The sequence below is a fragment of the Mustela nigripes genome, chromosome 9 (genome assembly GCF_022355385.1).
Source record: "Mustela nigripes isolate SB6536 chromosome 9, MUSNIG.SB6536, whole genome shotgun sequence".
Lineage (NCBI taxonomy): Eukaryota > Metazoa > Chordata > Mammalia > Carnivora > Mustelidae > Mustela > Mustela nigripes.
This window is the reverse complement of record NC_081565.1, coordinates 34,120,572-34,143,920: the sequence shown is the minus strand read 5'-3', so window position 1 is coordinate 34,143,920 and position 23,349 is coordinate 34,120,572. Positions and strand designations below refer to the sequence as shown.

The window sequence follows — 23,349 nt, the reverse complement described above, 5'->3', positions numbered from 1 at the left end:
TGGCCAGAGCCCTGCTCCTGCCGAGGGATTCAGGTTCCGGCTCCTCCCCATGGCCAAGCCCCACCAGCAGATGGAGCTTTCACCCCGGCAGGCAGGTATGGGAGCAGCAGAAAGCGCAGGGTGAAGCAGGCTGTCCAAGAGGAGGACTGGGTGTGCTGAGAACACCCGTGGCTTCGGCCCAAAGACAGTGCAGGGAGAGCAGAGGGACTGAATTGAGGGCAGTGACAATAATTGTGATGGACACCATTAAGACTGTTTTGGAGGAGGTTTGGTTTTTTTAAAAAAGTACTGGTCAAAGCAGAGTTAGGGGAGAAAGCCATACTTCCCTTTTTTCTTTCAACCTTAATAACCTAAGCAAAGAAAAAACACGTAGTTAGTTAGAGGCATGAATGTGACAAATTTTTTATTTCAAAATCTCGAATTTTGACCAGCATAGCACCACTGACTTGGGTGCCCTGATAGAACCTTGTGACTTGCCCACCAGAAATGACCATGCCAGGCTATAATTAAGGCTAACCAATCAAAATTCAGGTACCCAAAACCAGTTCTAATTCAGGTAGAAACTATGGATCACAGGAACCCTGAGACTGGTTTTGCAGGGAACCTCTGAATTATTTTTAAGTTTTATAGCATGTATGAGGACACTGGCCCAAAAGCTTGCTTCTCACATGTAGACCGATCAACTAAGAGGTAGATGAGAGATTCCAGAATCCATCTAGCAGTGGAGAGACGGGGCTCCAGGCGCTGTATCAGAGACAGTCCCGAAAGCCAGGACCACTGAGGCTGAACTGAGGTGAGGCGCAGCCGCCTGGCCTCTCCCCGCCAAGATGGAAGGGAAGGAAGGAGAGTACCCCTGCTCTTCCCGCTGCCACTGGCTCCTCTCCCCAGGCCCAGGCAGGGACTCTCTTGTGTTCCACGTTGACCCACCTGCCTCCCAAGGTTAATCTTCCCATAAGACGCTGGTCCCCACATCTAGTATAGGTGTGGATAAGGAACCCCCCCACATCCAATCAGAACACGACTCTAACAACAGCCACACGCACAACTGCATTTCACACGTGATCCCGTTAGCCTCCAGCAGTCTCTTTCCCACGTCTGCTGGAAAGGAGAGGAATCACAGAAGTTTCCTTTTTGGCTTTCCTCCCTGGGAATCCGTTCACAGGAGATGCTAAGCCTGACTATGAACAATGTGAATTTATCCACAGACAGATGTGTAAATGCACACACTAGATTAAGGGAAGAAAACGCATGCTGATTGTTTTGGGCTACACGTATTTTGCTTTCTAAACAGTTCTAAGTAAGAACCGAAGGACTTCTTTTGATTACGCACAGTGGTTTGGTGTCTCTGAAAGAGCTGTGTAAAACATGAACTCAAGTTCGCATGAATTAGGCGGAATCCGTGAGCTCTCCAGAGACCCCCGGATGCACACAAGCCCAGGCTGGGCTTTGCACAGGTGCCACTGGCAGCCCTGAGAAGCGAGGCAGCGGAACCCACGGAGGCCCCGGGCAGCGGCCCAACTGTGTCCTCCATCTCGGGTGCTACTCGGTGACTTCCATGTTCTGGGCTCCCAAACTTTCTTATAAAGTCTGGAAAATATTTATCTGGGAATAACACTACTATGTTTGGATTTTAAACAATTTGAAACATTCTCGGTCTTAGGTTGGGGCAACAATGATAAAAGCTCAGGGTCTAGACTTTAAGACTACAGTATATAAAAGTGATAAACCCACGGTGGAAAGAGATTAGCATCATTTTTGGTTAGTTTGCAATAGAAACAGTTAATGCAGGCCTGGACAAGAATGCCACGTGGGGCAGGGAGCGCGGAGAAGCAAAGCAGAGAGCGGGCCTGTCGCAGGTGAGATGTGTCAGGCTGGATGGGACCCCAAAGCCTGGACGCAGCGAAGGGTGAATGCACCATGAAAAGATCCCACAAAACAGGACTCCACATTATTAGAACAAAGACAAACACTAGCTCTTCTCTGACTTCCAAACATGGAACTGTAACATATGTAATACAAGTTGGGTAAAATACCGCTAAAACAGCACATACAGAAACAACACCTTACTTGCCACTCCCTACAGTCCATACTCAATTTACAACTGTGTTTTTAAAACCAGGAAAAACTATTAAAACATCTAGCCAGCAGTAGTGTTTTCAAAAGTATGTACACCTAACAGTCCAGAGAATGCTCGCTCTGGACCCAGTGTCAGCACCATCAAAGTGCAGTGCCTGTGACTGCAGTGGAGACGAAAATTAAAAATACAGTACTGAGGCCTAGGCCTAGCTCATGATACACTTTAAAGCATTCGTGGTGGACAGGCATGTCCTTAAGGGCCTTCCTTTCAGACAGGCACAAGCTCGCCACTAGTTACACGTAAGTGCGTTCTGCATCGCTGTACAGGTATATAATATTCCCTTCAGAGGATATAGGAAAGTTACTTAATGCTTCAGAGTTTTACAAAAATTGCTAAAAAAATTTTTTTGCACTTCCATTTTTAATTTTTTAAATGTGCCACTTTTAACGCCATGAATTACAAACTACTTTCTGACTGCTTTACTCAGCCCTAAGGAAGAACTCGGTTTCAGGGATCACGTCCCTCCAAAAGCCTGCATCTCGTTCCGAGAAGCAGCAGCGGCACAAGTGCTCCGCATGTGAATTCTCCACTTACTAGTCACCGGAATTTGCACGAGCCGTCGGGGGGGGGGGGGGGGCCGGAAGCCTCAAACCCGATGGCGTTCACCACCAACCAGAAGAGCCGTCCGCTTCAGTCGGACAACAGGCACCAGCCCGACATCGAGGGGTGGGGGTTAGAGCAAAGTGCTGGGGAGGTTGCTGCTCTGCCAGCGCAGACACGTGGTCTTTGAGTGTTTATACAGGTGGCTGGACTGACTGAACCTCTTGCCACACTTGAGGCAGGCGTAGGGCTTTTCCCCTGTGTGAACTCGGATGTGCTTCTTGCAATCCGTCAGGGTCAGAAAAGTCTTGCAGCAGATTTTGCAGGCGTACTTGCGAGCGCCCTCTACAACCAAGACGTTGTGCTCTGACAAGGCCTTCTTGCACTTAGACAGGACATCGGCAGATGCCCTGGTCAACTGTGGAGGGCCAGGCTGCGAAGGATGGCCATTTTCAAAGGAGGACGTGGCTGCGTTCATCATTAGCTGGGAACTGGCTGAGTTTTCTGGGATCTGTGAGCTCCTGACAGACGTTACGACTGGCATTTTGGGAGCTATGCGTCGGTAGTATGGAAAGTTACTGGCTCCTCCTCTCGGGGAGCCCATCATGACCCTGGAGAAGGAGGAGTGAAGACCCAAACCAGACCTGGAAAAGTCCATCCCAAACTGTTCTCCTCCTTGGTAGCCTGAGGTCTGCACGCAGGGCAGGCCCATCACTTCTTGCATAGGCCTGACGAAATGGGAGTCTGCAGGCTCGCTGAACGGGTTCTCCACGTGAGAGCCAGGGGCCGAAGAGGGCCCGCCCGCAGGCCCAGCCTCTGGACTCAACAGGTAAGGGGCCTCCCCCTCCAGCCTACAGTCACTAGTAGTGTTTGGGATATTATCATCATTGTTCTGACTTGCACTAAAGTTACTCCCTCTGCTCTTGTTAAGAAAATTTGAAATGCTGAAAGTGGATTTATGCTCCAGGTTATTCGTGACTTCCAAAATATGGATGTCACCTACCCTGTCCGTGCTAGACTGGGGATCTGAAAAACTCCGATCACTACTTTCAGGGCTGAGGTCTATCTTCTCGGCACTGACCACAACCCCTTCCACTTCCACGGATTCACTGCCTTCTGCTTGGGAGGTCACATCGCTCACTTCATCCTGAGGCTCAGGAGAGCTCAGGGGCTCAGACTTAACCACCACTCTCATGTGCTCCTTCTCTCCAAGGCCAACCTCGGGATTTTCACATTGAAAACCACTTTTCTCGGCGGCAGCTTCCTGCTCAAAACTAGTCTCAACCTGAGTTGCACGAGAGGCCATGGACAACTGGGCCATGTTGCCAGCAGTATTGTCGGACTGGCTGGGCACCTGGGCGTCTTCTTGAGCACCAAAAGACTGGTCAAACATGATGGCACTGTCTTCCTGGTTGTCGGCCATTCCGTCAGCCTTAGGGTTGTCCACGATTTTCAGGGAATCGGGTGAAAAGAACTCCTCCCGAGAGTGAACCCCCGATGGCCCATTCTCTGGCGTGACGTCAGCAATGGAAGACTCATCCATGGCAGGCCGGAGGCGCTGCCTGGCCCGCTCCTCTGCGGACTGCTTGCGCTTATGAAGGCGTCTCATGGGGAAGGGCGTCCGTTGGTCCAGGTTACTGCGCAGTGAGGAGCTCATGGGGGCCGGCTGCTCCTCGCCACTCTGGCTGGAATTGAGGGCTGAGCTCACGATGCTTAGCCCCAGCTGCTGCAGCATAAAGGAGCGCTGCATGCGGGCACTCTGCTCCTGGACGCGCTCGCTGGGGGGAGACATGGGCAGCGTCCTTGTCGTTAAGTAATGTTTACATGCCTTAACAACAGAGTTCAAATGCAGGTGAGAGGCTGCCAATAAGACATCCATAACATTGCTCTCCCCCAGCATGAGCGTGGAGGTGTACATCATGTCAATCAGTGCGGCAAAGGCCTCCGCTGTCACTACCTCGCTGTCCAGCTGGATCATGTTCATGGTCTGATCTCCCTCTGCCACTGAGAAGAGGGCTCGGAAATGCGTGCTGCATGCCGCCAGTACCGAGCGGTGGGCTTTAAAATGTCTGTTCCCCACGACAATGACACAATCACAGAGCTGCCCGTGAAGTCTCTGGTAGTTCAGCTGCTGGAAGATCTGTTCAAAGTGTCCAGGAAAATCCATGATCCTATAGAAAGAACAAAGAAAGAAAGCATTAAGACCTTAGAAATGCTGAAGCCAAAGTCAGAGCACAGAGGATGTGATGAAAAGAGACGTGGACAGCCAAGCTTGGACCTTTTTTTTTTTTTTTTTTTTTTAAAGATTTTATTTATTTGACAGAGCGAGATCACAAGCAGGCAGAGAGGCAGGCAGAGAGAGAGAGGAGGAAGCAGGCTCCCTGCCAAGCAGAGAGCCCGATGCGGGATTCGATCCCAGGACCCTGAAATCATGACCTGAGCCGAAGGCAGAGGCTTAACCCACTGAGCCACCCAGGCGCCCAAGCTTGGGCCTTTTAAAGCTTTTGATATTTCTCATGATGGCACACAGACTAAAAACCTGTCAAATAAGGAACAAATGCCAATTCAGCTAACAAGCCCAGAAGCAAGAAGACACATGGTATCAGCTACTGGCTATTTACAGGCTCCCCTTCACTCTTCGCAGGACCCACTTTTAACACTTAGGGACCCATGTTAGAAAAGACCAAAGTGTAAGTGGTGGAATGGCTATCCTATGGACGTGAATTACAATTCTGCACTCCCTAAGGACAGTGAATAACCTCCATGAAATTCCAGTCTTCTAGCAACCTTAAGAGTGAGAGAGGCAGATCAGTATTAGTGGGTAAGGTTTCCAGTTACAGAGGACGGTAGATTGCACACATGCATTTGCCCTCATTAAAAGGACTAAAGTTTTTGGATTTGCTGTTTTTTCAAAGATACAATCCCACAAGGAAGAGCAACAGTAGCATTTTGGTAGCAGGTGACCAGGTAAAGGAATGAGTCCGAACTGACTCAGCATACCCAGAGAGCTAAATGCAAACCTGGCAGTGGAGAAAAACCACCTGACTTACATAGAAGCCCCCTACCCACCCAAAGGCTCAGGAATTGGCTGCAGGGGTGCCAGGGAAGCAGACTAAAGGTAGGGCCAAGACAGAAGGACTGGCTGGAAATCTAATAAACAACCTATTGGAAGCTCTAGGAGAGCTCTTATGTGCTGGGCTTAGGGACCTACCTGCATCCCCACGACTGTTTTAGGGAAGCAAAGAAGGAGGATTTTGTTTTGTTTTTTCTGTTTTTCTATTCTTCTCTATTGACAGGCTAGATGCTGATTTATCCACCTAACATGATTATGCATAAAGTGGGTTGAGATAATTCACAAACGGGAAATGAGACTGCTATCAGAAAAGGAGAAAAGACAGAGAGCCTACATGAGACACTAGGCAACAAAGTGATCTGGTCAGTATAAAGGACAACCCACACCTAATTCATGTTTCATGTTCTTTATAAAAACTAGTCACTTGAAATAAGGCAATGTGTAAGGCAGACTGTACTTTCCAAGAGGCCTGGCCATACTAAGATCACGCATCAGCATGCTTTCTTGCAGTGTGACACTGGCACTCCTCTCATCCAGAGGTGGGGTCCGTGTTCATTTGCCTTGAAGCCAGACAAATCTAGGACCACGGCAGAAATTACAGTGTTTTTCTTCCATTCCCACTGACTTGGGAGCTGGGTCGTAAAAGGCAACAGAGCTTTTGTCTGCTCTTTCTGGCTTGCTCTTGGAACTCAGCCGCCCATGCCGCGAGGAAGCCTAGCTGAAGCCTAGGTGACAGCTGGCACTCACTCCCAGGCAGGAGTGTGCCTTCAAGGTGACTTCAGCCCCAGTCACGGTCTGACTTCAACCCCATGACAGACCTTAAGAGAGAGTCATCTAGCTGAGCCCAGGCAACCCCTAGAACTGTTCAAGGTAGTAATAAAATGATTTTTGTCTCAAGCCATGGAACGCTGAATGGAAGTGAGCTGTTACACAGCACCAAGTGACTACAGTAACATGAAGCTTGTTAATGCTTCCTCACAGATAAAGAGGCAAACACTTTAAATACTACCTCCAAAGGACACTTTTTCTTGTGGGTGGGGGACGGTCAGCCTACTACGTCTTTGGGGGAAATCACTTCTCACCCATTTTTAGTGCTTGTGGTGCAGACCAGACTGCCCTGAACCTTTGAGTTTCAGGAGTGAACAAATAATCCAGGGAGATCTGGCCCCATGACTCCGGTGATTATTTTAGAGATGGGTATGTGACCCCAGCCATGCCAACTAGCATCTGCCCTGGGACTCTCTTCACCCAGCTTGCAAGTTACAAGATAGATGTGAGTCTAGCACTGATGGTGGCCACTGTTGCCTGTCTAAAAAGGAAGCCAATACAAAAGAAAGCAATACCCCCAAAACAATGTCCTGATGACAGCAAGACCCTGGGATCCAGCCATGACTGTAAGTGCCATCACCCTAGGATTTCCTATTTCATGAGCCAGTGAATTCCCCTTTTATCTTAACCTGGTCAAGATAAACATAAGGTTTAACACAATTTCAGAAAAACCTAAGTAACATGGCTATCTTAAAACCTTTGTGGATCTAGAAGGGGTATTTTAAAAAAAATTCTGTTAGTTTGGGAGATATAAAATGTGTTACTTTCAGCTCTGATGGAAGAGAATCGTGAATCAAGATCATGGTTATTCAAAACTCCCAAGCATATGTAGCCAACTCAGAGGTCCAGTGTAAAAGCCATAAAAAAAAGAGCTCGAGCTGGAAAAATATGTGCTTTACCAAGAGCTATTGTCTGAAGCCTTCATGCCAAGGAAAAAAGCTTCAGGTCTCTCTAAAAGATTTCAAAATGTGACAATCTGAGTCTATAGAGTTGGAAGAGATACAGCAAGTAATCTGCCAATTTGTATATGTCTGACTCATAGCAAATATACAGTACAATATTTGTTATCTGCAGGAACAGATTTTTAGTAATTTCCAAACTAAATATAATTAAGAAAATACACTTATACCACTCTCATTTTATTAACATGAATAATCAAGAGGTGACTGTTTTCTCAATAGATTTACTTTCCTAATAATGCTTTACTTAGACTAATAAAAAAGTTCATTTGTGTTTGAGGAGAATAAACCAATTAATAGCACATTTTAAACTATTTGACTTATATATTGATTTATCCACATGCTTTTCAATAATATACTGACTTGGTAAGGAAAAGCACACCTACACTCAAATACCATCTATATAATACCGTATCGAGTGATTTGCTGCCTGTATGCCAGGCAGGCCCTGCAAAGTTGCCACCTGCAGGAAGTGTCTTAACAGTCTAAGGGATTCTTAACATTCAATATCCCTAATCTAGATAAGACCCTAGCAGAAAAGAATAACCAAAAAGAACTTTTCCTCCACTTTTAGAGATGATATAAACAAAAATAAGTGTAAGCGAGCAAAACTAGGCAAGGTCCCAGACAAGCAGTCTAGGATTTTTGACAGAGCTCCAAGTCCTGGAGTCCTGGCACGTTTGCCCATTGTTCTGATTTGACTAAGTGGAAGTAGGGAATGGCCAGGACTAGGTGGGCACATAGGTGCCAGCGTCAACCCCAGAACTCGATCTGTCAGCATTGGCTCATTTTATCATCTCTGTTGCCGCTCTGTCAGGGCTGGCTCAGAAACTGGACAGATCAGGTCTAGGGAAAAGGGACTGTATCAAGGACTAAAAAGCATGAACTCAAGCCAGAGCCCGATCCCTTACCATCTCCCCTACCCTCCAACTCTCCCTGCTCTGCCACCTTGTTTTCCAGTTCAAAATTCCTGACAATTAGCTGACCTAGAACTTCATGATTCTGTTTGAATAAGGAAATGTTTTAGTGCCCTACTTACATTCCTAGTGCAAACTCAAATGCTGTTTCTACTAAAACAGCTTTTTGAGGGCAGGGATTGCATTTTCTCTCTCCCCCTGCAAAGTGTCTGATACACAGCTCATTAAATTATTTACTGAACGAGCACGGACTGTATAATGATGAACGACACCACCATATTGCCCAACAGTCATTTTCCTGAGAGTCCCAACTACTCTAAAATCAGCCAAAACTCAGAAAGTCTCTGAATATCCAAAATAAAGATCAAAGTCTACATATAAAGAGTTCCTCATAGGAAAGCCCCTCAAGCGTTTACATAGTCTTTTGTCTTAGAAACAAAAAAAATTCAAGTTTTTCTAGTTTCCTAACTGATTAAAGATGAGCAACAGCAATTCCAGAATGAGGGCAAGAGGCGGCTCCGCGTTGACAGCTGCAAAAAAAGGGCGACAGCTGACCCACTAAAGGAGAAAAGCCCAGCAACTTGGGAGCCCTGTACTGGAGGCGCTACACAACTCTAGAGATCACAGCAGCCCATGAAGATGCTTGTGTAACTGGTATACAAATTCATTCATTCCATGTTTGGAAGTGCTTGCTTTGCTCAAGGTTAAGTGCTATGGAACAGAGACTGATATAGCATAGTCCTGTCACGGGTGCTTACTGGAAACACGACACCTACAAATAACTATTACCAAGTGGAGAGCACTAAGTGCCACCTAAGTTGAAGTGTGCTCAGTGGCTCAGAGAAGGCAGACGTTATTTCCAGCTTCTTGGTGGCCCTGACAACAGAACTGGGTACAAGTTTGCACTTGGATAAAAGGAGCTATAAAATACATTCCAAACGGAGGCAAAAGTGGGTAGAGGTTTGAGGTGGGGGAGGCAGCGCATCTGTTCTGGCTGGAGAGCAGGTAAGGCTAGAAAGGCAGGTATTGGATAGCGAATGCTCATAACTGATATTAACGATCACCACATGTTGTCGGAAAAGTTAACAAAGAGGCATATAACTTTCAACTGAAGACTATCATCACTTTTCAGGTAACTTTTGTAAAAAAAAATTTGTTTAAATTCCATTTTTGATGGCTTGAGCACAATAAGAATCAGGGTTCTTGGTTGCAACAACAGTTTCTAGCTAACCTAAGCATAACAGTAAGCATAACAGTAAGCTGCTGAAAGAACTGATGGCAAGACTGGACACCTGAGCTTGAACTGTGCAGCAGGAACAATCTGGCCAGAATGCTGTCTTTGCGTGTGGCCACAGCCACTTCTACAAGAATGCTTACGCTACAGGGGACCAAATCTCCCCTTCCCTTCGTATTGTTTCAGTTCTCGAATACGTGTCTTTTTTAACATTATGTGAGATGAAATGGAAAGTACACGCGAAGTAACTGCGCTGCACACTAAAATGCAATGCAGGGAAAAGTCCTTGTGCAGTTTCTGAGTTGTAAGCTAAACTAATTGCCTTTTTAATGGAGCACCATTATAACTTGGAAGAAGAACGATAAATTATGGTTATTTAGACATTTAGACTTGGATATTTGCCAGACATTCTTTAAGGAGGAATGAAATGAGCTTGTCATTTCAAGGAAAACAACTTACATTTTATTATAGATATAATAATACATTATAGTATTTGTTGCCTATGATAAAATTTCAGCTTTCAGGTAAAAATTGGAAATTTGGGAAATTTATGTTACTGAGAGTTTCCCAGTTTCCCAGTGCTCAAACCCAGTGAGATCACTGGTGATATTAATAGAAGGTGATTTTTTTTTAATATTATAAATGCATCAACATTTGGAAGATCTGCATAAGCCAATGAATGAGTATGTTCCAAATGACCAATGTTATAAAGTGTGATGTTAAAAAATAAGTTATGGATTAAAAAAATTCAAAGTGCAAGATACAAACGAATGTATTTCAATGTAACAGAATATGAAAAGTTTGTTGACATGGTTTCAGATTACACACTGCTACTAACCAAGCACTTAAGAAAATACCATTTGCTAAGCTCTGTTACAGTACCAAAACATCCAGAGTTATTTGAAAAAGCTACGAAAATACTCTTCCCTTTTCCAAGTACATATCTGTGTGACTCTGGGTGTTTTTTGGTATACTTTAATCAAGACTGTATCACAACAAATTGAATACAAAAGCAGGTAAGAGAATCCACCTGTCTTCTTTTAACCTAGACATGGAAGAGATTTTCAAAGAAATGTAAATCAATACCACTGAAAATCCTGGTGTCCAGATCTTGGACAATTTTCTAACAAAAGGAGTTAGTGCTCTTTGGAGAAATGGCTGATTCTAGTACTGGGGCTGAAAATATACAAGATAAGCCTGCAGTATCTTACAGTGTCAAAAACTCAGGAGATGCTTCAAACAAACATGAAAATGGAAGTATTTGAAAGGGACATGGGACCCAAAAGAAGCGCTCCCAAAGGCCAAAACTGGAACAACATGAGCAAAAAGATAAATAAAATAGCATTGGATTATACCCCAATATATAAATATCCATAGATCCATACTGATATAGACTGCTTACAAAAATAAATGGGAGAGAAGTGTCAAATCTCCTGTGCAGAAAAATCCCAAGTAAATTACATAAATACTCTACCCTCAAAGAGATAGATGGAGCCCAAGTCCCAGCTCCTTGATATGAGCCGTGCATAGAGCCTTCCTTCCAGGGTACAGCACAATATGCCTATTACAGTACAAAAAAATCAGTACTCCAACACAATTCCTAATCTGTTGGAGCTGTCAGAAAGATAAATCAAAGCTTTTAGCATATATATGTATAAATAATCAAATGAAAGGCTCCCCCCCAAATTGGACCTTGAGATGAAAAGCCACTATTCAGTGATGAAAATGATGAAAACAACTGTAAGAACCACAGTTCACTCAGAAACAGCTGGTCTGTTAGCATATGAGAAGTTCACTTCATACTCAGACAAAAGGTGCAGTGTAGTGTTACATTGCAGCCCACCTGCTACACTAACAAAATTTGGCTCCTACTGTTCAATGTCCATATTTGAGAAATGTTCAGTACAGTAAAAGAGAAATATGTTTAAAACTGACAGAGGAGAGAAGTATTTGTTCACAACAAATATACATTTAAAAAATACAAGTTGAAAGCTAACACTGACCCAATATCTTAAATTTTCTTTTTCCCTTTCCAAGGAGAAACAGGAAAATTCAAGATACTGTGTGGGCACTACAGCAAGCTTTATCTCACTCTACGTAATACAGTTTTAAGTTGCACCCCCACCGAAGAATTCCAATTCAATATAATTTATGTTAACTACTTTATTTTTTTAATATTTTTAATTTTATTATTATTATTTTAGGGGAGGGAAAGGCAGAGGGAGAGAGAGAATCTTAAGCAGGCTCCACCCCACCCAGGCTCAATCTCACTGCACCTAGTCTGAGATCATGACCTGAGCCTAAATCAAGTTGGGCACTTATCCGAGCCACCCAGGTACCTCAGTGCTCAGTACTTTAAGTATTAAAATATTCGGATGCATCTTTTTATCAAAGTGATTTTTTAAAATGACTTCACCTTCTTGTAACAATATTTCAACAAAGTCTCTTTTGAGAGCACTGATCTCTAAATTTAGGAAAACACCTATTTTTAGATGCTTTTCTTCCAAATCTTATCACATTAAGAATTTTGCTAGACCTACCTCAATTAACCAGAATACAGTTTGCCAGCATCCCCAGCTAACTACGTTTTGACAATTTTTAGAACAAAAAGGAGCACATCAAAAACAAGACTTCAGAACTCTAAAAAGTCTGGGTTCATTTATTCAGCAAAACACAAAGGCCCAGAACAGGTCCCCAACGAGTTAGTCTCACCTGGCAGGTCACCAAGCTGGCAGTGGTGCCCAGGCCAGTCTTCCCAAGTTTGCTGGAATTTCCAGCTAGAGTTAAAGCAATAGCAGCAGGCCTTCCCTTGGTTTAGGAGCCATTCTCTAAAAACTTTTTTTTTCTGCGCAACTGGTCTCTTCCCCCACCTCGGCTCTTTTAGCTTGCTGCCAACCACCCTCCTCTCGGAAATCGCAGGATTAGCAAATGAAAGCAAGCCCTGGAGGACAAACAAGGCGGCCAGCACACCTATTTTAGCGATCTAGGGCTCAAGAGTCTGCACAAGAATAACAAATCATCAATGACTAACGCATAGCAGTCTCTTCAACCTCTAAAGATCCCAGTATCTTCTACGTACTACAACCAAAAAGTATATGAATGTATTAGGGGAAAAGTTTTGTCTTCAATTTTGAAGGCGAAGGGTTCCTTCTATTCATTCAAATTAACCAGAACCGAAGCACATTCCTTACTGATCAAGACTTTACTGTTCTTTTCCGTAAACATTTTTCTCCGAATAAACACTTAGGATTTGTCTCCTATAGAGAACTTAGTTCCTTACAATACTCTCCACCAGGGCAGAATGCAGACTGACTTTATAACAACCTTTTTTTCCCCGTTTTTTTGTTTTTGTAAGGCAAAAGACTGACCTTCCCCCCTCCCCCCTCCCCTTTAATTCACTGCCCGATGTTAACATTTACGTCCAAATCCGTCCTTCAAACAAGGGGAAGAGGGGGAACGGCTGTTTTTACCGCTCCAACCCCCACAGCTCCTAGCACGAAGCCTGGAAAAAGTGGACATTCAATAAATGCCCAGAAACAGTTCAGTTCTCAGATAACAAGCTGGGGCATTCCAAAAGGCTGGCTCCACCCCTGCAGGGTCAACCGCCGGTCCCGATTCCAGACCGCCTTGGTCTCGCTCGGGTGAAAGAAAACCTCGACGCTCACAGACCCAGAAGAGGGCAACGAAGCCACCCGACCCCATCCCGCTGGGCGGCAGATCCTCTGTTAACCCGCCGGCCTGTAGGTCCTGGGCCTTGTCCACCCCATCCCGGCAACCAACGCCGCCAGCCCGCGTCTCCGTGGGGGCAAGAGCCCCCGCCCCACCCGGCAGACAGCCTGGCGTCGGGACCTGGGGGACGCCTGCGCAGAAGAACCCGCCTCCCACCCGCCTGGCCCCTCGGCTCCGAGGGGTAACAATACCCCTTCAGAAAGACCGGCAGGGTAGGCGGGGGTCACCGGTCCGCGTCTGCGCGCGCCCCGACGCCTAGGAGCGAGCCGGCTCGCGCCGCCCGCCTAGCTCTCCCGGACCTCAACGGTCTCCACGTGAGCGCGCCCGCGCGCTCCACCGCCGCCGGTGCTGACAGGGTCGCCTCACCTGAGCCGGGCTCCGCCCCCCTGCTCGCTGGAGGAGGCGGTGACCCTTCTCCGATCCGGCCTGACAGAGTCGGAGGAGGCGGGAACGTCCAGGCCGGCGTCTCCGCGATGGGATTTCCTCCCCCTTCCGCCCACCCCGCCTCTCGTCCCTCAGCTCCTTCAGCCCGTTCGCCGCCGCACTCTGAGAACACCGCGGCGGCGGCCGACAGTAAACGGAAGTGACGCCCGCGAAAGAGCCTACTCCGCTCCATTCCTCCAGCCCCCGGCCGAGCTGCAGCCAATGAGAAGGGGCGGGGGCGGGGCCGGGGCAGAAGGGCAGCCAGCCGGCGCGCGGAATCCGGAGGAATTTACTCGGCCCCCCGGAACGCCGACCAATCGACGGCCCCAGGAGCTCGCTGTGTTTACTACCGACCGAATCCGTGAGCGCTGTGACCAATCACCATTTGCCTTACAACACGTAAAACTGTTATCAAACGCCTTTTAAGGCGGGATTTATCACTAAGCGGCTCTAGGTTTGGACTGTGGAAAAGAGACCGTGGGCTGCAGCCAATCGAGAGCCGTTATGGTTGAGGTAAGCGGGTTTTCCGCCTCATTGTGCCAATCGCAGTCGCGGCTGCCAGCGGTCTGCGCGAGCCGGGAGGCCAGGCCGCCGGGGAGTGTGTCCCACCATTGGCTGGACCTGAAGGATTTCCCCACCCTCTCGGCGGCTGGCCGCTCCGTGACCACCCGCTCGCTCCCCGAAGCCCGCAGCCGCAGCGGGCCGGGGCTCGATACCCTCCCATCTCGCAGGCTTTGGGAAAAACAAAATCCCGAGACGCTGTGTGGTGGAATTAGGCCAAAATCCAGGCTAAAATCGCTGACCCAAAAATACGGTCCGTCTGACAGCACTTGGGTGCGATCCCGCCCCACGTCCGGTCCCGGCGGCGGCGTCTCCCACCGCGGGTGCCCGAGGAGTCCGGCGGGGGTCCCTTCACTCCGCAGTCCGTGCTGCAGGTGGGATCCGCCTGCCGGCTCCAGAACCGATGTGCAAGGCTCGCGCGGACTTACGCGGGACGCTGTCAGAAGAGAGCCAGCTCCGGGGCGGCTCCCGAGCTCCCCGGCAAGCTCGGATGCAGAGCCCGAGCAGCGTCCCGGGGTCGCCGGGCCCTGGGCGGGGAGGAAGCCCTCCTTCCTCTGTGAAGAGAGAAGCAAGCCCGTGAGGGGCCTTCCGGCGGGAGCTGTGCGTGGCTCGGGAGACAAAGGCAGGCTGGCGATCGCCGCTGGGTTCTTTTTGGGGTGGGGTGGGGCGGGGGTAGGGGGAGACTTTTAAAAATGGAGCACCCCATTTCTTAAGAACTTAATACCTAAGTACCATTATGGCCGATCCATCCATTCGGGCCTTATGGGTTGGAAAAGTTGCCCTTTGGATTTATTTCTTTAAGGCCTCAATGAAGTCTGATGATAAATTGCCTGACGTTTTAGAGCCTCCACACGTATTTTACTGCAGATTGAGCAGTAAAATTATATGTATGGAATTCTGACAATAACCTAGGCCATGTGAGAGGTCTTTTCATATACAGGATTCTTATAAAAATGCTGTGAGCTAGGTACCTCGGATTTACAAACTGGAAAAAATTAAAAAGATCTATGTATTTATAATTTAGGAAAGCGTGAAAAGACCCCTGCTATGTTGTTGGTGGGAGTATCATTGATGTTCTAATTGAAAATTGGTAGTATCTCTCAAAATTTAAAATACGCGTTCATTCCCTTTTAGCTAGCAATTCGTCCTAGAAATGTATTCTGAAATATACAAATGTGGAAATATATACAAGAGGTTTTTGATCACAGCTGCTGGTAGAAGGAAAAAGAAAACAATCTGAGTATGCATCTACAGAGGATTACAGAAAATTGATCTATACATAATATTGCTCCTTCATCTCTAATGATCCCAATACATATAAAACAAAATTAATAAAAACCTGCCTGTGGAGGTACACATAAAAGTTTGTAAAGATACGGCTAAGTATCAAGGATTCAATCAAACTGTTCACAGTAGTTACCTCAGCGAAGGAGGAAGTGATAAGGAAATGTTTGTGTTTAATTCTTAGTCCTTATGTACTTCTGTATTAATTTATTTTTTTAAAGATTTATTTATTTATTTTTTTAGACACACACAGAGAAAATGAGAGAGCACAGGCAGGGAGAGCTGCAGAGGGAGAGGGAGAAGCAGGCTCCCTGCTGAGCAGGGAGCAGGACTTGATCCCAGGACCCCTAGATCAAGACCTGAGCCCCAGGCTGACACTACCCATGGGCCCTGATTTAATTTTTTTTTTAAGTGGGGTCTGTGGTGGGCTTGAACTCACAAGCCTGAGATCAAGACCTGAGCTGAAATCAAGAGTCAGATGCTTAACTGACTGAGTGACCCAGGCACCCTGTATTAATTTACTTTTTATAATAATCTTTATTATTTTAATAGTATTTATGAAATCCAGGAATTTCAGGTTGTTCTGGTTTTTAAATCATTGACAATATATTTTTTAAATTAAGATACAATTTTTTCAATGGAAGTATCAAGATTCTTTTTGAAAGTAGACACTTGATTCTGAGATCATAAGGGAAGACTCATAAGGAAGATTAGCTATGAAAATTCTGGAAAAAAATTTATAAGACAGGTATAGCCCTAACAATTACAAATATATTTCATAATGCATTATTTTATAAGAAAAAAAAAAGGAACTTGAAGAATGGATTCTGAGAAGATGACAGGGAAGGAAGCACCAAGAATCTGTTTCCTCACCCAGACAGTAATTGCACTGCAGAATCTGTCTGATGTAACTATTTTGGAACTCTGGAATCTATTGAAGGCAACCTCTAGGGTAAGGCTTGGATGATAAATTGCAGTCAATTTTGGTCAGTTTTGGCTCTTAGCACAGTAGAAGCTACCCATCCCTCTCCCCTCAGTCACATGTCAGGCACTGTGCATTGGTTCCTGGAGACCCTTGCATCAGCTTGTGGGAACCAAGATGGGCAAAAGAGGACTCTGTCCTCCAAATCTTTGGCATCACTAATTGCTGCTTTTGATACAGAGGAGCAGAAGAAGAGACGGGCACCCGTTGTTGTACCATAACCCCCCTTCTCCATTGTTGCAAGCCCTCCAGCTGGAGCAACTTCCAGGGGATTTGAAGCAAAAACTGACAAAATTGGAGGGAGAAACAGTTCTACAATAATAGTTAAAGATTACAGTATCCCTTTCTCAATAATGGATAGGACAGTGAGACAGAAGTAAGGAAATAGAAGACTTAACACAATTAACCAACCACGTCTAATAGACATGTTCTCTAATAGAGAACACTCTACCCAACAAACACACACACACATTCTTCTCAAGTGCACCTGGGACATTTTCCAGGATAGAACATTTGTTAGGCTACAAGTTAAGTCTCAGTAGATTTTATTATTATTTTTAAAGATTTTATTTATCCAAGATAGAGCGAGAGCAACAGAGAGAGATAACCTAGATGAAATGGACAAATTCCTAGAAATACAAAACCTGCCAAGACTAAATCACAAAGAAATAGAAAAGTCCAGGGGCACCTGGGTGGCTCAGAGGATTAAGCCTCTGCCTTCAGCTCGGTCATGATCTCAGGGTCCTGGGATTGAGCCCTTCATTGGGCTTCCTGCTCAGCGGGGAGCCTGTTTCCCCCCTCTCTGCCTGCCTTTCTGCCTACTTGTGATCTCTCTCTCTGTGGCAGATAAATAAGTAAAATCTTTTAAAAAAGAAAAAGAAATAGAAAAGTCTGAGTAGACCTATAACTAGTGGGATGCCTTTGTGGCTCTATCTGTTCAGGTCATGACCCCAGGGTTCTGGGGAGAGACCCGCTTTGGGGTTCCTGCAGGGAGCCTTCTTCTCCCTCTCCCTCTGCCTGCCGCTCCCCCTGCTTGTGCTCTTTCTCTCTGTCAAATAAATAAATAAATCCTTTAAAAAAATTAACTCAAAATTGATCTAAGACTTAAATATAAGACCTAAAACTATAAAACTACCAATAGAAAAACGTAGGAATAGGACAAAAGCCTCATGACCTTGGATTTTGTCAACAATATTTTGGATATAACACCGGGGGCCCAGACCACAAAACAAAATATTAGACAATTGATCTTAATGAAAATTTTAAAAATGTGGTGCACTGAACACTCTATCAACAGAATATACAGGCAACCCACAGAATGGGAGAAAATATTTGCAAATCATATATCTGATAAAGGACTAATGTCTGGAATACAGAGAAGTAAAACTCAACAACCCCAAAACAAAATAAAACAAAAAACACAATTCAAAAGTGGGCAAAAGACTTCAATATACATTTCTCCAAAGAAGATACACAAATGGCCAATAAGCACATGAAAAGATGCTCAACCTCTCTGCTTATTAGAGAAATGCAAAACAATGCTATGAGATACCACTTCATACCCATACCCATTGGCTACCGCCCCAAAAATAAAAAATAACATGTGAGGATGTGGAAAACTGGAATCCTTGCACCCTACTGGTAAGAAGGTAAATTGCTGCAGCCAATATGGAAAACAGTAGTGCAGTTCTTGGAAAATTAAAAATAGAATTACCATATGTTCCAGAAATTCTGCTTCTGGATATATACCCCCAAAGAACTGAAAACTGTCTTACAGAGATATTTGTACACCCATATTCATAGCAGCATTATTCATAATAGCTAAATCATGAGAGGAGCCCAGTGGATGAATAGATAAGCAAAATGTGGTATATACATGCAATAGAATATTATTTGGCTTTGAAAAGGAAGGAAATTCTGACTTGTGCTACAACATGGATGAGCCTGGAGAACATTATGCTAAGCAAAATAAAACAGTTACAAGAAGACAAATACTGGGGCACCTGGGTTGCTCAGTGGGTTGAGCCTCTGCCTTCGGCTTGGGTCCTGATCTCAGGGTACTGAGATCGAGCCCCACATCAGGCTCTCTGCTCAGCTGGGAGCCTACTTCCCCCTCTTTCTCTGCCTGCCTCTTTGCCTACTTGTGATCTCTCTCTCTGTGTCAAATAAATAAATAAACATCTTAAAAAAAATAAAGACAAATACTGTATAATTGATTCCACTTATATGGGGTAATTAGAATGGTCAAAATCATAGAAATGGAAAGTTAGAATGGTGTTTGCCAGGATTTGGGAGGAAAGTCAGTTGGAGAATTACTGTTCAATGGGTATAGAGTTTAAGTTTTTCAAGATGAAAAGAGCTATGGAGGTGGATGGTGGTGATGGTTGCACACCGTAATGACTGTTTAATACCACTGAACTGTGCACTTAGAAATGTTTATGATGGCAGCGCCTTGGTAGCTCAGTCTGTTAAGTGTCTGACTTCAGCTCAGGTCCTGATATCAGGCCCCACATGGGTCTCCATGCTCAGTGGGGAGTCCTGTTTCTCCCTCTCTTTGCCCTTCCCCCAGCTCATGCTCTCTCTCTCTCAAATAAATAAAATCTTTTTTGAAAAAGATTTTAGGGGCACCTGGGTCGCTCAGTGGGTTGGGCCTCTGCCTTTGGCTCGGCTCGGGTCATGATCCCAGTGTCCTGAGATCGAGCCCCGCATCGGGCTCTCTGCTCGGCGGGGAGCCTGCTTCCTCCTCTCTCTCTGCCTGCCTCTCTGCCTACTTGTGACCTCTCTCTCTCTGTCAAATAAATAAATAAAATCTTTAAAAAATAAATAAATAAAATAAAAAATAAAATAGATTTTAAATCTTTTTGGAGTGATTATATTAATGATTTTAAATTATACTAATGATATTTAAATATAATTTAAATGTGATTTATATTATGAATATATTTATAAATATTTATATATTTATAGGGATTATATTAATGATTTTTGAGTGATTATATAAATGATTTTAAATATATTAAAGCTGGAATGATTATATTAATGCAGCTATAGTGGACTCTAGGACAAGATATAAGAGATAAAGCAGGACAATTCAAATGATAAAAGGGTTAATTTGGGGTGCCTGCGTGGCTCAGTCGTTAAGCATCTGCCTTTGGCTCAGGTCATGATCCCAGAGTCCTGGGATCAAGCCCCGCATCGGGCTCCCTGCTCAGCAGGAAATCTGTTTCTCCCACTCCCACTCCCCCTGCTTGTGTTCCCTCTCTCACTGTGTCTCTCTCTGTCAAATAAAATCCTTTTTTTAAAAAAAAGGGTTAATTCATCAAAAAGAGATAACAAGAATGAATATGATACTAGGAACAAAGCTTCATAAGAAAGGCAATAAAACTGACAGAACTAAAAAGAGAAGTTCCAAAGACTTTTAATAGCACCCACTGTTGAGTATGCTTTTCTTTCCATTTTTGTGTTCCTCCTAGGTAATTAAGTCCTAAGGGCAAGAATGGTGTATTTTCATTATCATCTCCCAAAGTGCCTTGATGAAGATTTTAAAAGATCTGAAAAATGATTGGAGGAAAATTTGACAGTGTGTATTAAGGATTTTTTTTTAATTTTGTCTTAATTATTTTTAGCTTAAGGAACAAAATGAAGAAGGTAATATTTTACATTTATTAAAACATTTACTATTTCTGATGTTCTTAATTTGTTTTCATTTCTTTATTTTTTTTAAGGTTTTTCTTTAAATTCCAGTATCGTTAACATACAGCATTATATTAGTTTCAGGTGTACGATATAGTGATTCAATACCTTCACATGACACCCACTGCTCATCATCACAAGAACAGTCTTAAGGATTTTTTTTAAATGCCCATGCTCTAGTATATATTAATTTAAATCCTAGGACTCCTTCCAAAGGAAGACCTCAAAAAAAAAGCAAGACAATTTTATGCTTAAAAAGTTCATCACCTAGAGAGAACACAGTAAGTTGTGGCAAGCGTTTTCAGGTCCTCTGTAGCCATATCCTGAACCGCCAGCAGGTGGAGATATCACCCAAGGAAAAGACAGCCTCCCACGACCACCGCACCCAGCCGCAGGCCTTATTCTTTTACTTACTTTCTAAACATTGGTTCCCCCGCCTGAAAAATGAAGCTAAGAGAGAACTCCAGAAGTCTCTGAATTTCCAAACTAGGCTTATAAACAAACATTTTATGGCTTATAAACAAACATTTGATGTCACCTGTGATTATCCCCGATTCTAATTTAGAAGGGGCTTTTGTAGTTTTTCACATTTTGGTCACTGCCAGAGTAGGGCTCCCTTCGCCCTGCCTCATCTGTTATATACACATGCATTTATACATATATGGTGTACACGTGTTTTGAATCATTTTAAAATAATTAAACAACATAGGGGCATACTACAGTCCCCTTCCCAGTCACCCTGCCATTAACACTTTGCTTCCCCAAATAGAGGTGCTGTCACTTTGAATTCTTAACTGTAATTCTAGGAGTCTTTGCTCTCAATCCATGGGTGCTTTCTTCATTCTTCTACCTAGCGATAAAAGCAGCCAATTCTGAGGACTTTCACAAACTTCATCTGACTGCTAAAGATATGCCTTAGAGGGAAATAGTCTTTTACAACAGTGCACAATAATCACCCGGAGATCTTGTTAAGTGCAGATTCTGACTCAGAAGATCTGGTAGGGCTGGAGATTCCACACTGCTCATGAGTTCCCAGATAACATTGCTGCTGCTGGCCAAAGAGCCACACTTTGAGTAGCAGGGCTATACATAGGTATGTTCCTGTATCAGGAGGGGGCAGGATACCTCTCAACTACAGTGGATTCCTTATAAGTAACCCTTTAACTTTGACTTAACTGTTAATATTTTCATGCCACCAATCAACATTTAGAGAGAATCTACTCTGTGTAAATCCAATGCCAGTTAATTTTAAGCACCATTAGTAAGGATCTTGGAGCTCCAGTCTCGAGGTTCCTAGGATTAGTGATGATTCAGATTCATTCCTTGCCCTGTCACTCATTCATTCAACATTTATTGAGGATCTACTTATGTACCAGACACTGCTCCAGGAGCTGGAGATGCAGCAGTAAAGAAAACCATAAATCAGGGTGCCTGGGTGACACAGTTGGTTGGGCATCTGATTCTTGGTTTTGGCTGAGGTTGTGATCTCAGTGTCCTGATCTCAGGGTCATGGGATTGAGCCCCATGTCTGGCTCTGTGCTCAGCACAGAGTTTACTTGAGATTCTCTCTCCCTTTCCCTGCCCTCTCACTTGTGTGCTCTCTCTTTCTCTCTCAGATAAATAAATAAATCTTTAAAACAAAATAACCCATAAATGAGTTTATTGCTTAACTCCCAACTTGTTAATTGTTAACTTCAAGTAAGTCTGTCTCCAGTAGGGGAGACAAGTAAATAATTAGGCAATTAAGCTCCTTTCCCACCTCCCCCTTTTTCCTTTTCTTTTCTGGAACAACTCAATCCAAAAGCCATTTAGGGGATCAAGCAAAGTAGCTTTCCACTCAGAGAAATATGGGAGTCTGCAGTAATCGAGAACAGAGGTGGTAGAGCCCAAGCAAGACGAGCAGGTTATCCATATGGAAAGTGTAGCCTGGTACAAACTGTCTGAGCCTGAGAGAGTGAGGAGGGTATCTGGGCAGGGGGACACCCTGGTGAGGGTTATCAGAGTCTGAGCAGAGTAAGGAGGGAGCATCTGTGACGGTCAGTTTCATGTGTCAACTTGACTGGCTTCTAGGTACCAGTTAGATTAAACATTATTTCTGTGTGTGTTTATGATGGTATTTCTGGATGAGATTAGCATTCTAATTAGCATTTAATTTAGTTAGTGGACTCAGTAAAGTAGACTGCCCTTAGCAATGTAGGTGAGGATGATCCATTCCTTTGAGGTCCTGAATAGACAAAAGGTGGAGAAAGGAGTTTTCCCATTTTTTTCTTGCTCTATCTGTGAGTTAGGACATCTCATCTTCTCTGGTTATTGGGCTTGAAGTTCCACCATTGGTTTCCCTAGTTCTCAGGCCTTCGGACTTACACCAGCAGCTCTCCTACCAGTGTACACATGACAAATTGTGGAACCTCTCATCCTTCATAATTGTGTGAGCCAATTACTCAACAAAACTCTCTCTGTGTGTTTCTAAATATATAGATAGATATAGATCGTCTACTGGTTCCACTCCTCTGGAGAAATCTAAACTAACACAGTATCCATGCAGAAGCCTGGGCTTGGTTTAAAGTGTTCGAGCCTGAATGGGCTACTAGGCCTCCATGTCAGGTGATGGTGGTGGTAGTGATGGGGGATGTGTTACTTGCAGGAGGACTGATCAAATAAGTGTATTCATATATCATCAGATAAGCATATTAAGGCTAATGGAAACCAGGTTTCTCAGTGTCAGCAAAGGAAGTTACAAAAATGGGAGGAAGGAAAATCAGAATAAACCCTGTGGTGCTCAGTTGGAATTAGAAGTCAGTATGATCTCAGGGCTTTCAATATGGATTTAGAAATCCTAAATTTTAGAAATACATGGGTTTAGACATCCTAAATTTATAAATTAATCACTGGTAGTTGTAAAAGTGTGCTTACTTATCTATATTCCCTAATTCAGTTCATTCAAGCCTAGGAGCCGTGACATCCCCAAAGCAGTCCCTACCTACTGCGC

At 44.5% G+C, this 23,349-nt stretch overlaps 1 protein-coding gene across 3 annotated transcripts; it reads right to left on the bottom strand.

Moving 5' to 3' along the window:
* Positions 1-373: 373 nt before the first annotated feature.
* ZBTB5 (zinc finger and BTB domain containing 5) lies at positions 374-13,976 on the bottom strand. Of its 3 annotated transcripts, none has more exons than XM_059411291.1 (2): positions 13,784-13,976; positions 374-4,848 (listed from the first exon to the last, which is right to left on the bottom strand). In XM_059411291.1, the coding sequence occupies exon 2, from the start codon at positions 4,842-4,844 to the stop codon at positions 2,811-2,813; it is 2,034 nt and encodes a 677-aa protein (XP_059267274.1). In that variant the 5' UTR covers positions 4,845-4,848; positions 13,784-13,976; the 3' UTR covers positions 374-2,810. The 3 variants fall into 3 exon arrangements, with proteins under 3 accessions (XP_059267274.1, XP_059267276.1, XP_059267275.1); XM_059411293.1 differs by lacking the exon at positions 13,784-13,976 and adding an exon at positions 13,717-13,770; XM_059411292.1 differs by lacking the exon at positions 13,784-13,976 and adding an exon at positions 12,401-13,708.
* Positions 13,977-23,349: the final 9,373 nt, after the last annotated feature.

Coding starts and splice junctions, on each gene's coding strand:
- ZBTB5 (XM_059411291.1), bottom strand. CDS start 4,844: ATGGATTTTCCTGGACACTTTGAACAGATCTTCCAGCAGCTGAACTAC.